General features: G+C 44.8%; 1 protein-coding gene and 1 long non-coding RNA gene across 2 annotated transcripts; one reads left to right on the top strand and one right to left on the bottom strand.

Moving 5' to 3' along the window:
• Nucleotides 1-3127: 3127 nt before the first annotated feature.
• On the bottom strand, nucleotides 3128-10900 carry NMD3 (NMD3 ribosome export adaptor). The gene is made up of 15 exons (XM_032120248.1): nucleotides 10794-10900; nucleotides 10555-10689; nucleotides 9933-10029; nucleotides 9352-9432; nucleotides 8990-9118; nucleotides 8404-8494; nucleotides 8194-8272; nucleotides 7799-7895; nucleotides 7454-7571; nucleotides 6783-6928; nucleotides 6115-6227; nucleotides 5402-5474; nucleotides 4827-4933; nucleotides 4458-4528; nucleotides 3128-4028 (listed from the first exon to the last, which is right to left on the bottom strand). Exons 1-15 carry the CDS (start codon nucleotides 10835-10837, stop codon nucleotides 3895-3897), a joined length of 1515 nt encoding a protein of 504 aa, XP_031976139.1. The 5' UTR covers nucleotides 10838-10900; the 3' UTR covers nucleotides 3128-3894.
• Nucleotides 10901-10921: 21 nt separating this feature from the next.
• LOC116449096 lies at nucleotides 10922-11556 on the top strand. Its single transcript, XR_004242233.1, has 2 exons — nucleotides 10922-11031; nucleotides 11325-11556. It is a non-coding gene; the product is annotated as an uncharacterized LOC116449096 (long non-coding RNA).
• The last annotated feature ends 3786 nt before the right edge of the window (nucleotides 11557-15342 follow it).

The following is a 15342-nucleotide window of genomic DNA, read 5'->3' as shown; positions in this document are numbered from 1 at the left end:
AATGTTTCCTGAGGGGGCCAAGGCTCTGCCTCTTCTTTTCCACCTCTTCCTCCTGCCAGAGCTCCTCTCTCAGGGTATGTCAGTCTGGGGGTGCTGGAGCACTCAATGAATGTTTGATTTCTGCCCCTGCTCCAATCCCTTTGGAATCACCAGACAAAAACCCCCCCGGGAGAGGTGTGATCCACCTCAGGGAGCAGCTGGAGCATCCAGCTAAAGCAGAGCTGTGCTGGCTTCGGGTGTAAATAAAGTGCAGGCAATTGTTGCAAAATTATTTTAAAAAATTCTAAATCTACATTAAAAGAATTTAGTTTTGAGATGAAATAATCTGGGATCCTGGCAGAGTCTAGGGAATTTCCTGGAGCAAAGGAGGCTCGGGGGGGACCTTGTGGCTCTGCACAAGTCCCTGACAGGAGGGGGCAGCCAGGGGGGTCGGGCTCTGCTGGCAGGGAACAGGGACAGGAGGAGAGGGAACGGCCTCAGGCTGGGCCATGGGAGGCTCAGGGTGGACAGCAGCAGGAATTTCCTCATGGAAAGGGTTGGAAGAGGCTGCCCAGGGGGATTTGGAGTTCCCATCCCTGGAACTGTCCAAGGAAGGGCTCTGGGCTGGGGACAAGATGGGGATCAGGCACCGCTTGGATTGGATGATCCTGGAGGGCTTTTCCAACCTCAGGGATTCTGGAATTACACATCGTGGAGGTTTCTTACTGCACCCCACCTGTCAGGGACACCTCTGGAAGCTTTATGTCCATACTATGGGAAGTGCTTTGGGAAAGTCAAATCCAGCTTGGAAAAACCCTGGAGCAGCTGTGAATCCCCACATTTCACAAAGCATTTCAAGTCAGGCTGACCTTGTTAGAGTGGGAAAGGCAGGATTCCAGCCTCCTAAAACTCTGGATTATTGTCACTGAGATCATTCACCTTCTAAGGAAAAGTCTAAGCCAAGCCCAGGACTCCAAAGGACTCCAAGGGTTTTCTCTTCCCCTGCATTCCTGCTGGATTAACTCTGCCAAGCTCTCATCCCTTTGCAGGAATTCATTGCCGCAGTTATGGGTTCAGAATTGCAGCCTTTCCATCTCAGCCCTGCCCTACAAAAAGGCAGGAATTGAGGAAGAGCTCCAAGGGTTAATCACCATCCCCAGAGCACAAAGTCTCAGCAGCGTGTGCACACCCCACCAAATATTTCACAGCTTCAGGAGTTTCTCACTGAGCACAGGTGAGTTTAAAATTGGCTTTCAGTCCTTGTTGGGGATTTGTATCATCCACAATGGTTTCATTTGAGAAAGCTGAATATTCAAGTTGCACAAAATCCCTTCAGTTTCTTGCTTTACCATCAGGCTTCAGTTTTGTCATGGAACTGAAACCCTGACCAGTTCTAAACTTCGTTTTCTCTTTCTGACTTGTCTTAACCACCTTCCCGTCCTGTATTTAGGAGGAAATGCAGATTCTGACAGCAACAAGATTCTTTGTTCCATGATTATGTCCTGGAATGAGCTACAGGAAACATTCCCAAATCCTTCTGAAGCCTCACTCCTTTTACCTGCTCTGGGAGGTGCAGCTGAAATAAATGGCCCTGAGTGGAGATCAATCTCCTGCAGAAGGAGCAGCTTGTTGGCATTAAATCCTTCAACACCAAGTTCAAAGCAGTTCTTGCCTTGTTTTTCTTTAGCTTGGTGTTATTTTGAATTTAAATATTAAGAACTGCATGGGCATAAAGAGTTTTTCCTGAGTTTTTAGCCACCTTTCCCTTGGAGCAGCTCTTGGGGCCATGCAGGAACAGTGACATCAGGTGGACTCTCACGTTCAGCACAGGCACATCCTGATTTTTCTATGGATGCTCCTGCAGGAGAATGGGGAAGAGATGGGATTGTATCCATCTCTATCAATCCCTGATGGGAGACAGGATGGAAATGGAGCCAGGCTCTTCCCAGTGGCATCCAGTGAAATGATGCCAAATCCCAAAAACCCAACGGAAGGAACCTGTATCCCTGTCTAACTTTTTAATGGAAAACTTCCTGACACAACATTCCTCTGGCATTCCCTATATTTAAGCTACTTCCAAGAGTGAGAGACTGAACTAACACTGATTTTGTTTGAAGTCCCCACTGGAGCAGTGCCTCAATTCCTTAGCTTGGAAGCTCCCAAAATTGGCCCAGGAGCTGGCCTGGAGTGCAGCCAAGGCCAGGCACCTGGCCTGAGGTTAGAAGCGTTTTCCTATAAATATTTCAACTCAGCAGTTCCCACCTGACCCGCACTTGGGACCCCTGTAGTTACATCAGGCCATCCACTCACAGATTCTTAAAGCAGTGAAAGGTGAAATCATCACCTTAAGCTTTTCACCATCAACATACACGACTTTTGTCTAGAAAAGAAATGAAAAACTGAGTGTTTGCACCCCCCAATCCTCCTCCTCTTCTGGGTATTTTTCCCCTCAGGTATCCAGTGTATCCAGCTTTTGTGCTGCATGGTCTGACCTACACAGCACATTTTCTTTGACCATTTTCCCCTGAGCAAAACTCAACTCCAAAGTTCTGCACAGCTTTTCCCATGACTTTTCCAACTTAAAATTCATCAGGATCTGGGTGGAAATGCATCATTAAGCAGCTCTGACTTAAAATCCTGAACAATTTCTGTTGTATAAAAGGATCTTTTTTTGGGTCAAGTCAGAGATTTTCAGGAAGAGCTGCAGGGCATGTAGCAGCTGTTATCCATGAGAATTAAAGCCCTTTGTTAAATCCCTTATCCGGTGCCAGTGAGAATATTGGCAAATAATAAATTTTCTGGATACTCCCTAAACCTCTTTGAGCTCCCAAAGGGACACTGGGAACTTGAGCAGCTACAAAGAGACCCAGCTTTGGTTCTGGAGAGCTGCTCCAGCCAAACAAATCCCACAAAACCAAGCAACCCTTGGATTCATGGCTTGTTTGCCCAGCAGCACAAGATCTTCCCAGACAAAACTGCTGCTGAAAGATCCATGAAAGCTTTTCCAGGCTGGCAGCAGAGCATGGAAAGGGGGAAAGGAAGAGGGAGATCTCCACAGACAAAGAGGATGAGACAACACAGCAAATATCCAACATTCCTGGGAGACTCCATGAAGGAAAACAGGGAGGAAAAGGATTGATCAAAACAGCACAGTTTAAACCCAGCCTTTATTACTGCCCCTTCACCTACCACCAACAGGGAGTTTATTATTCTGTCCTCTTTGGGCTTGCAGACTGAAATTTGATTTTAAAGTCAACTAAAAAATGATGGATCAAAATATCTGAACAGGTTTTTCATCGTTTATAGCTGATTTATTAATTAATTGCTGTGCATAGTGCTTTTAATCCACTGATACAGGCATGGGATATAGTACAATATTGATCACACTCCACAGCATTTTCCAATCTTTCTGATCAAGAGCTTTCCAGGGAAGTTTTTTTGTGTATAAGGGAACAGAAATTACAGTGTTGAGCTTCCCCAAAATATGAATGTATGGAATAATCCACCAATATCATAAAAGGCTTCAAACCATTGTGCCAAAAAAATGGGGAAAACCTTCCCCATGTAAGAGATTAAAGCTGTAACAGTAGGTAGGGACTCTACCTAAAATCCAGCAAACTGGAATAAAATCTTTCCCTCTGGACATCCTTCCTTATTTTCTCCAGTGCAGAAATTGCATGGAAAGATCCCTCAGGGATGGGAGGAACTTGTGGAATTCCTATTGCAATGCTTCCACCAGAAACTGAACTTTAATTGCTGATTCTCTGCGCTATCATCCATAAAATATGAATTCCAGGCCATTATTTTGGGGTGCAGTGGGACTTAAGTCACTTTTCCTGGCCTTGTGGTGGTTAATGATGGTTTGGGGAGTTTGTCCTCCCCACGGGAATATTTATTGCATTGAAGGCACTGTCCTTACTCTGTCAGCATTTCTGCTCCCTCCCCTCCAGTGGCGTCCTGGGAAATGTGGAGATCCTCCAGCATTTCAGCCAGGCTGATCCGTGGAGCTCCATCATCATCTGTGTCACTCTCCACTGGAATATCTGCATCTAAAAACACACAGAAAAACCAGCTGAGCACAGAAAACAAACCCCAAAGCACCTGAGGAACCCCAAGGGAAAATGGGGAAAAAATTCAAACCAACAATGCCAAAACAACCAACAAACCACAAAACCAACAAGCAAAAAATTCCTCCTAAAAACCCAACAGTCCCCTCATGGAAAAAAGTGAATTCTGTATCAAATCCTTCATCCAGCAGAGATTTGGGTGAAGCAGGAAAGTTCTTTTTCTCTCTCCTGTTAAAGGCAAGGAAACAAAACCCCTCAGGTGAAACACACCTGTGAAATACTTCACAGCTTTTCTCCAGGCATGGGTAGTTTGGAGAACGCAAATACAGAATTTCAGTGAAAATATCTTCCCTCACACGTGATTTAAACATGATTTAATTACACCCAACAAAGGAGTTAAAAAGGCCTTACTTCTGTAAATGTTGACATTCTTCCTGATGGTCTCATCCTCTTCCAGATCTTCCAGGAAGTCCTGGTATTGTCTGTGAAAGATGTGGGATGTATTTACTCACTTTTCCTTTGGATTCATGGAAATTTATGGAACAAAGTAAAATCACAGAAACAAAGCCCATCAGACCTGAGAGCACTCCCCCACTTCCAACTCATTCTTGCTGCTGTTCTGTCCACACCTATGAATTCCCAACTCGTTTAATTTCCCTGTGCTCATTTCTCTCTAATTTTCTCCTTTTTTCCACTCAGTTGGAGGTTATTTAGAAGCTGCTGCTGCTGGAGCAGCTTTGTCATTGAACAAACCCCTGCAAAGGGCAGCAGATACTGAACCTTTCATCATCTGTGTCCGTGGCTTCCCTGTCCCTTTCCAGCTCCTTCAGCTTCCAGTTCCTGCGGCGCTGCCGCTTGCTGCGGTCGTAGCTCTTCTTGATCAGCACCTGCAGGAAAAAGCAGCCCCTTTTTCCACCTCCCAGAATCCCAAATCAGCACCCAAATCCACACTTGGGCATCTCAAATCAGCTGGACTGGCACTCAGCAGTGTTATATTGAATTTGTAGGGAATTTGTCAGTTAAAATGTTTCCAAACACTTGGAAAATGTTCCTGAAGAGACAAGCAGACGCCGGGGTTATAAAACAGTTTTTAACCACGCAGTGATTGGTAATTGGAACAAAACCAACAATAAATGTGTTATTTCACCATGGTAATTGGAAAACAACCCCAACAATAAGTGTATTATGTAATCATCACTCAAATATTTAAGAAAATAATCCTTAAAAATCAGATGATCCTCAAATGTCACTGTTGATATCCTCTCTTCCTTCAGACACTGCTCATTATAAAATCATATTCCCTCCTAGCCCTGGGTAATGGAGAGAACTCTGTACAGAGAAAGGGATTTTCTTACCACATCAGGAATATGTTGGGGATTCATCTTGTTGGTAAATTCATCATTTAAGTTGCAGTTGGCCAAGTCAAACCTAAAATAAAAACAGGGGTTTTATTCTGCTTTATGAATAAAATTTCCTCAGTGTATCATGTTTGTATTAAAGGGCAGCACAGAGCAAGGTGCAGCTCCTAAGGAAGATAAATATTTCCAGATGAAGGCAAACAAATAAAAATCCACATGAATGTGCAGCTTTCATAAGTCTGAGCAGCTGTTGTTCCCAAATCCTATTCTGTTGGCACTTCCCACCCTCTGGAATCCAAATTGCAACATCCACTGAGGTTCTGCTGGGCTCACAGCATTCACGTTTAAGCCTTTTTAGGCATCACCTAATTTACCTAATCTTACAAAAACTTCACTTTTGTTTTCACTGTGTATGATATTCATTAGCAAACAAATAATTAATTTGTATTTTAAAAATCCTTCCCATCTATTTGTCCCTAAATTGTGATTCCAAGCTGCACCCTGAAGGCAATGCCTTGGCTCTCTTATTTCTCACAATTTTCACATGAAAACTCCTGCTAGAAAAGAGATTTCCTGGATTAGGCCCAGGATGACTCCACCCCTTTTGCTGCTTTCATTTTGAAATCACAACAGTTCAACACTTTCTTGATAACACATGAATTCAGTCATTAAATAATCATTTAACAGAGTTTCAGAAAAGAAGAACAGACCCCAAGACCAGGTCCCCAGGATTCAGGATGTGCCCCAGGTGAGTACAGCAGAAGTATTGGTGATCCGTGTCCAGCTCCGAGGTTTTCCTGACCCAGGCTTCAGCCAGAGTGTGCTTTGGGAATGGAAAAGAAAACATTCCTTAACCAAACCCAGCTTAACCCCAACACCTGCACTGATTTAAACTCCACTTGTCATTACACTTCTGTTGCTGCATCAAATATCCAATGTATTCCTTGCTACTCCTCATTTCTCATCTTTACAGAAGGAAGGAAAGGAAAATGCCAACACCCAGGAATTTCCAAAGGCTGTTTCTGTGACTAGATGCCTATTGTAGCTTTTAACTGAGAAGATTCATTAATTCTGATTAAAAAGCAATGCTTCTATACTTCATCAAAACCAATTCAGCAATTAGAGCTGCAAAGTTAACATCAAATATTTCAATAACCAGTAACAAGCAGAGTTTAAACTCTTCAAGAAGAATTTCTGGAAGTGGAATTCACATCCTGCCTGTGCCATTTCCAAACCAAATGGTCCACAGGGTCCCAAGAAAAGCTTTTTCCAGTGGCAAGATCCAGAACAGCCCAGTCTGACTGTGCCAGGCAGATCCAGATCATGAATTCGGCTGAGCAGAAGGCCCAAAATATGAATTAAACAGAGAAATTCTCACCTTGTTTGATCGAGCCCCTGCCCCAGCACCTTTTTTCTTCTCGTGGACCCTGTTGATATCCATGATGATGAATTCCTCCAGCTGCTTGGGGTGGAACAGGCTGTTGAAGGGGTGACGCCAGTAGGTGCTTCCATCAATTTCAGCAACTGGAAAGTGATCAGGGAGAGAATTTCTTAGGAAAAAAAACCCCATTAACCAAAATAAAGGCAACTGCCAGACACATTTTGTTCATCACTGTATCACAGTTTTTTAGGACATGACCCATAAGAGCAGCAGATTTGTGACAGCCTTTACTCAAAGGAATTATTCCCTGGGTCCATCCTTTTAGAGGGATTCTGCTGGCCGAGCTCACCAGCGCACACACACCAGCACAGAACTTCTGGAAGTGGATAAAAACTTAATCCAGAAGCCATCTAATTTTAGAGGAATAAACCTGACACATGTAAATGCTTAGCAGAGACAGGAAACATCCAGGGACTCAGCACTGAGCCTGCCTGCTTTGCCCGGGATCCTATGGAAATCAAGCTTGGAGAATTATGTCTTAGTTCACCATTAAACTGTACAGTACATTAAACAACATTAAGGTCGAAAAATCCAAGATTTTGTGGAAACAAACAAACAATAATTGTGCCAGCAGAACGATCAGGTGCTGAGAAAAAGCCCAGACTTACTCTGCAGAGTTCTGGGGTCGATGAGGTGGATGGTGCTGGTCACTCTGATGCACACACAGATCTGGCTCATGTTCCCCAGACTCTGTGCCAGCTTTGGGGACAGACACACAACGTTGTCCTGCAAACCAACACAAAATAATTTGCATTCCTATTTCAAGAATTTTTAACCAAGTCTTTAGAAAAGACTGAAATAAAATTTTAAACTTTGTATTTTTATTTTTGTAGCCCCAGTAACTCCTGCATTTCCCTCCCCACCCCCCAAACCCCACAATCTGTTCTCCATCTCCAAATCCCAACTCTTCCCACTTCCCACAACACCCTGAAGATGAAGCACAGGGAAGCTACCTTGCATATGGGAACAATTTCCACAGAGAAAGTGCTTTTGTAGTTGTAGACATTACTGTGAATATCGTGGGAGATCAAACGTTGGGATGATTTGGATCTGTAAAACAAGAAAATAAGAGTTCTCAGGAAACAAGAGGGACATCAGTTGAAACAGGAGATCCTTGGAACAAAGTGTGTCTGTTACAAATGCAAATATTAAGGAAATTGTGGTAATAGAGGTAAATTTTACCATGGCTACAAGGAAAACATGGGATTTTTGTAGAAGGGATTTTGTCTGTTTTGACTAAAACACAGGTTCCTTACATTTTCACTTACAAAATTAGTTAAAAATGAAGGATAAAAGACATTTCCCCAAATCTTCTGAGTACTCAAGGCAATAAACAGGAGTGCTGTACCTGGATGGAACTGTACACTGAAGGAAGTCCACCATCTTCTGGGCATGTTGCTTGGAAGAGTAATAAAAATCCAGGCCGTCTGAAAAGAAAGGAAACAAATCCATTTCCAGCACTGTGGGTTTTTATCAAACATAATTCACAAGCTTTTCTCTACACAGCTAAATAAATCCAGGTTATTCTGCCTCCAGACCAACAAAGGCACCCACTCACCATGGATTTCTTTGATCCTTAGTGTGTTTTGATGGAGCCTGTGCTTTAAAATCAACTGCTCCAAATAGTAAAAAGTCTTCTTGTGCACAGTCTAAAGCCAAACAAACACAAAAGCATGAAGGTTATTTAAGAACCATCAAGTGCAAAGCAGGATCTCTGAAGAATAACCATTTAGAAGAAGAGATCATCTGGAGAAGGAGCACCCAAGTAAACAAAAAGATTTCAGAGTGCTCTACTTATACCAACTTATTTAAAGCTTCCATTTCTCATTTTTGTGTAACTGGTTGCTAGAGAGATCGATTTCCTTTAAAGAAGATTTAAATATTTGTCTCACTGTTTCCAAACTACCTTAAAATACAGGAGGGTATTTAGTTATCCACACAAGATCCTCCTGCCAGAATCATTTTAAAGAATGTTAATACTGGACAGCAGAAAGTTTTTCTAAACTGAGTAAGAAAAAAATCCCAACACTCTTGAACACAAACATCCCTGCGGCAAAGTGTGAGTACATTTTTGTCTGAGAAATCCAGAAAAACCACCCAATTCTTTGCCTGCTTGTTCAAATAAAAATTCAGTTTGCCTCGACCTTTTGCCTGACTTGCACCACAGCTTTCCAGAAATCCTTGGCTTCAATCCTGTGACAGTCTTCACACATCTGAGACTGAACAACGTATTCCACCACAAACACCTGCTGCAGAACTGCCCCATTTATCACCTGCAAAACAAAGTGATGAAGGTTTCAGCTAGATTTGGGTCACAAATAACAGCAGGCTCTTCCCAGCTTTACTGGAACAGACAATAATTTTCTTCATTCTGATGAACGGCACTTTCATGACACAACTGAGGCAGGATGAAATCTAATAATAATAAGAATAATTTTAAAATCCTGTTGTTGTTTGCCATGAAAGATTTTTAAAAGCCACAGGGAGAATGTTGGGCTCCAGTTACCTCTTTCTGAACAGTCAATTTGAGCTTGAGCCTCTTGGAATGTGGTTCTGTCCAAATGAATCCTGCATCAATCAGCCGGACCTGCCCGTGGGAAAAGACAAGAGCTCAGCAAACCCAGCTCTAACTCCACAAACAGAAACTTATGATTCAGTCCACAAACTTATGGTTCAGTAAACAAGTGAAGAAGGGAATAATCCTAATTAAAAATACATGTATTAATATCCCAAATCCAATTAATAATGCTTAGTTAGAACATGGAGGTTAATTGGTGCAAAATGAAGGTGATCAATCTCAGGTCTTTTCCTCTAATAACATTCTGAACCTAAGCAATGCTTTATTCAACTTAAACATGTGAATTTGATTTAGTCTGTATATAGACCTCTGCAACCCTTTTCCATATCATCATAAATCAGTGAGAACAAATACTGCATAAATAATTCCTAAAACGTGCAAAAAGAAAATTCTAAAATTAAAGTACATTAAAAACACATCAGCTTCCCTCAGTTCATTCTGCTCAGCTCCCATCTCTACAGTAACAATTGTGAGCATGCTGTGAAATCCTGACAGGATGAGCTTCTCACCTTGCTCAGGGAAGCTTTGATTTTCTTCAGACACAAAGCCAGGAGCTCTCTTGATTCCAAAGCACACTGGATCCAGGTTCCTGGAGGCTGGAGATACCTGGGATACAGGGAGCATTTTACAGCACGTGGAAGACGCTTCAGCATCTTAAATTACTCGGAAGATGAGCAGCTATTTCCCAAGATTTCAGTTTAATAACAGCAATGCAGCTACAACTTTTAGAATTACAGAAAATCACGGAAAAGTGTCTAAGATGACTGAGTTCATTCCCTCAGCACTGCCAAGGCCACCACTAAACCACATCCCCAAATGCCATATCCCCAGGACTTTTAAATCCCTCCAGGGATGGAGACTTCACCAGTGCCCTGAGCAGCTGTGCCAGGGCTGGACAACCCTTTCCATGAAGAAGTTTTCCCAATATCCAAACTAACCCTTCCCCGGCTGCCCCCTCCTGTCAGGGACTTGTGCAGAGCCACAAGGCTCCCCCCGAGCCTCCTTTTCTCCAGGCTGAGCCCCTTTCCCAGCTCTTCACCAGACTTGTGCGCTTTTGCCCCCCTAAACCCTGAGCCTGCTGCATTCCAAGCGCATTTTGCTGCCATCCCAAGCAATTTCGCGGCCCCTCACCTCTCGCACTGCTTGCAGAAGTGCACCGTGCCCTGCTTGGGGATGCCCTCAGTGATGTCCACCTGGGCCCGCAGGCAGCCCACGCACATGTTGGCCGGGTTGGGCGGGATGGGGACGCCACACTGGCAGCACAAGCTGGGGCACAGGGACAGAGGGAAGCACAGTGAGTCACGGTCACGGTCACAGCCACCCCCAGCCCCGCCGCCCTCGGGGACCCCCGTCCCGCCGCCACCGCTCACATGTGTCCCTGCGCCGGGGCCGCCGGGGCCGGCAGGTACTCCATGGCTGCGGAACACGCCGCGCTTTCCGGCCGCCAGAGGAAGGGGAGGAGACGGCGGGGCCGAGCCCGGTCCGGCCCGTGGGAGGGCGGAGCGAGGGGGATGCGGAGAGGCAGGCGCGGAGTGGGAAGGGGTTGTGGGGGGGTTGTGAGCGAGCCCCGAAAGCGTCGTGAGGGGTCGTGGAGAGGCGGGGGAAGCGGTGAGGGAGCCCTGAGGGGATCGTGGGGGAACTGTGAGGGAACGTGGAAAGGGCTGTTAGGGGGCCATGGAGAGGCGGGCGGGAGCTGTGAGGGAGCCATGGGGGAACCGTGAGGGGGTCGTGGTGGAGCCGCCGTGGAGAAGCGGGCGGGAACCGTGAGGGAGCCATGGGGGAGCCCTGAGGGAGCCCGGAAAGGGCCGTGAGGGAGCCGTGGAGAGGCGGGCGGAAATCGTGAGGGACCTACGCTGTTACAATTCATTAATTAAGAATTAAATGATACTTTGATTTGCAAGGAGGAGCTGGTACAACCCGTTCGGTTTATATTCCATTTGTGATGTATCACAACCGCCCTTTGGAAGAGAGGAACCGCCGTGGCAGGGGTCAGAATTAAATGACCTTTAACGTCGTTTCCAACCCAAACCATTGTGTGATTCGGTGATTCTGTGATAGTAAGGTTTGTTTGTGGATCAGCATCTGCTTCCTGCAGGTTATGCTGGAGAAAAATAAAGCTGAATTGCATCAACACGCTGTGTGGCTCTTTTTAATGTGGTAACATCCCGATGGAAAGGAAAAGTTCTTTCACTCAGGGACTGAAAATCACAGCCTGTCAAGCTGTCTGCCGTGTTTTTAATTCTTTGGCACATTTTTCTTTGGTGGGCTGCTTGTGTTCACACACTGTTCCTCACTTCTGCTCCTTTGAAATTAAGTTTCTTTGCAGACCTCTCTGGAGACTCACTGTGGACCACATTATTAAAAACAATGAAAGGAAAAAGCAAAATTTAAAAAATTGAGTTTCCCTGCACTGTAGTTTTGTTTCAGAACCTCTGCTACACAGTGGATGTTATATATTTTTTACTTCAAGCCCTGATGAATCACTCTATCTTTTGATTTCTTTGATTTAGGAAATAAAACACTTCCAGGCTGGCATTTGGAGAGTCTAGCGTTGGGAGAGGGGTAGGACAAAGCCTGTCCTTTATGGAAGCCACATCTTTGAAGTCACTGGGAGGAGAATTCCTGATAATGCTTGAAAAGTTTCCATTGCAGATTTATTTTCAACCGCAGGTGTTTCCACCTAATTTTGGTGCAAGTATATCAAACCCCGCCTCAGCTCAAGGCACAGCCTCAGTTAATATCAGAACTGGGTTCTTTGTAGTCACCAAGGTACTCTCTATTTCCTTTGCAGGCTCTGGTTGTCCTCTGGCTTCGTGGAAAATTTGTGTGTTTTAAATTGTGCAAAGATATAAAGAAATTTATATCTTTGCACAAAATAAACAAGGTAAAAAGCAAAGCAGCCTGAATCTCACCCCTAGTGAGACAATATCAGTTTGCACTGATTTCTTATGTGTTTTTCAGTGAATATTATATGGATTTTATATAGGACTTTTCTGCCTCTACTGCCATATTCTTTCACAGCATTTAAAGGATCTGAGTGATAGGAAAGAACAGCAAGCACACCATTTAAATATACGTTAAATTAAAAAAAGTTAACACTATTTAAAACCAGGTTTCAATATTGATTTGCTCTCAGGCTTGTTTGCAGGTGGCTGGGCCCTCAAGAAAGTACCTGTCGGTGTTTTTGGGAAAGCTCAAGTGCCAAGGCTAGAAACACCAGGAGAGTGTTTACCAGTGGTGACAGCTCCCAGTAGTTTTCATTTCCAGTAGGAATGTCCATTAGAACAGTAAAATGGGAAAGATTCCTGTGATTAATTTAACAGACACCTGAGGTCACTATTCCCTCACATAAACTGGATCCAGGAAAGGAGGTGCTGCAGCTGCTCGAGGAGCTCCTGGGACTTTTCCTCCAGTTGGAGCTGCTGTGACCTTCCCAAAGAGGGTTTGTTCTGGGCTGCTGTTTTCATTACCTGTGCTCATTTCAGTATAAAACTCCCAGGAATTTTAAGAACAGGACCAAACACAGTGTTCTGCACTTTTTTTTTACTATTCCCTCTCAAATAAATTTGGGATTCAGAGCAGTGTGCACAGCAGCTCCAAGGCACAAACAGTAAAAATACCCTTGTTTAACTGTAGGATTTTAGCAACAGCATCTGGATGGAAGCAGGGGAAGGGCTGTGCAGTAACAATAAAACACCTTTATGATCTTTACTGGTGCCCAGTTTATAGGAGGATCCTGGTGACACCCAGTCTGTATTTTTAGCCGCTGAGGTCCTCAGCGTTCACACATTCCTGACAATTTTGCTCCTCTTCCTACTGCACCAAGTCATGGTTTGGAGGAACGGAGCAGTTTCCATTCAGACAACAGAATAGTCACTGGGATTCAGAGAGGGGAATTAAAAGCAGGGCTTTTAAAGGGAGCTGTTGTAGGCTCCAAGGTGGAGGCAGCAGCTCCCAGTGCCACCAGAGACATTCTTGGGCAGAACAGATTGTGCCTGGCCTGTGTGTGGGGTGGCAACTGCCAGGTTTATTCCAGGATCTAGCTCCCAGTTTGGTTGTAACCAGACATCCCCCAGTGGTCTATTCCTTTGAGAAAGCAGGGCTCTCCTTGCTTTTCATGCATGGCAGCTGGGAAGTTGCAAACTGATAATTTCAGCAAGGCAGCACACACAGAGCCGTGCCTCGGCTGCTGCTTCAGCTTGTCCTCTGTGTCTGAATGGGAGGAACACATGCCCTGATTCCACTGGGACATGGTACTTCCAGGGGCTGCTCGCCATGAGTTCACCTGCACTAAATTTACTGGGATAATGTTCCAATTATTTTCCAGTTCTTGCCTATTTCTTCAGTTCTAGTGAGGAATCCAATTAGCAATCCAATTTGTAGTGTGAGCCACGAGCATTATCACTGCTGAGCTTCAGAGGCAGGAACAAGGGAAGCTGGAACAACTCCTTTAAAATAGCTTTGTGACGGGGATCAGGATATTGTGACATTCCACTTTCAGCTGATGGAGATGAAACTGTGTTGCATCAGCAGCTTTAATGAGCGTTGTCACAGCACAAATACCTGTGGGTTGGCTTCCTTTTCATGTGTGCGTGAAACTTGCACGTAAAACATGTTGGATGCAGTGCAGGGATACCTCTGGAAGTGCTGCCCTGTGTCAGCAGAGGGGGATAATTCCCAGCCCTGCTGAAGCAGCTGGGAATAGCTGGATGCTCAGTGTGCCAGGGGCAGAGCTGCTGGGTTTGTGCACTCAGGGGAACAGTGGATGCACGCGGCAGTTTGGCACTGAAGGGCATCCTCTGCTTCCTAAATCCCTGGAACCTTTTTAAAACCACTGCTGTCACGGGCTTACAAACCGCGGAATTGTTCTTAGTAGCCTTTATAAACCAAAATAACCCAAACCATATTGAGCTGCTCAAACAAGGAGACATCCCAGATTAACGACATTAGATTTAGATTAGATGTGAGGGAGAAATTGTTCCCTGTGAGGCCCTGGCACAGGGTGCCCAGAGAAGTTGTGGCTGCCCCTGGATCCCTGGAAGTGTCCAAGGCCAGGCTGGATGGGGCTTGGAGCAGCCTGGGATAGTGGGAGGTGTCCCTGCCCATGGCAGGGGTAGGATGGGATGGGACTTAATTTCCCTTCCAACCCAAACCATTCTGGGATTCTATGAAATTGGACCTTGTGGGTATTGCAAGAGAAAATCCTCCTGTGATAACTCAAACATCACAGCCTAATCTTCCTTGATAACCACGGACAGCCATGGCAAAGGTTTCACTTTAAGGAAAAGCATGGACAGGAGCCAGCAGGTGTTGTTTTAGTCCTGGTGTGTTTGTTACCAGGCTGCACTAGGCCTGAACCTCAGACTAAGAAATAATTGTTTTAAAAAGGTAAATATTTGCTCATCAGAACACGAGAAGGATCTGAGGATGATTGTACAGGAGCTGTTTGCTTTCCTCTTGCCTTTGGTAATCTTCCGTGTCCCAGATAAAACATCTCGTCCCATTAAAGGAATCCTGGTGAGAAGGTGGGGTGAGCTGGGAGCTGCTGGGAGAGGGTCCACACCAGCGTTGAGTGTGGACATCAGGAGAGGTTCAGGTGGATATTGGGAAGAATTCCTTCACTGAAGGAGTGGTTGAACTTTGGAATGGACTGCCCAGGGTAGTGGTGGGGTCACATCCCTGGAGTGTTCAAACAACACTGGATGTGGCACTTCGGGATATGGTTTAGTGGGTTGAAGGTTGGACTTGATGATCTTGGAGATCTTTTCCAACCTCAGTGATTCTGTAATTCTGAGATCAGGAAAATGAGTGTATTTTTCACAGAATTTACATTTTCACTTTGAGTTCTCTGATGAGAGAGTGTGAGAAGAGCAAAATGCAGGTAAAAATATTGCACATTATGCCTGTTCAAAAGCTGTA

The sequence above is a fragment of the Corvus moneduloides genome, chromosome 10 (genome assembly GCF_009650955.1).
Source record: "Corvus moneduloides isolate bCorMon1 chromosome 10, bCorMon1.pri, whole genome shotgun sequence".
NCBI classification, from domain to species: domain Eukaryota; kingdom Metazoa; phylum Chordata; class Aves; order Passeriformes; family Corvidae; genus Corvus; species Corvus moneduloides.
Note: the sequence above shows the minus strand (reverse complement) of the source record. Positions and strands in the feature narration are given on the sequence as shown.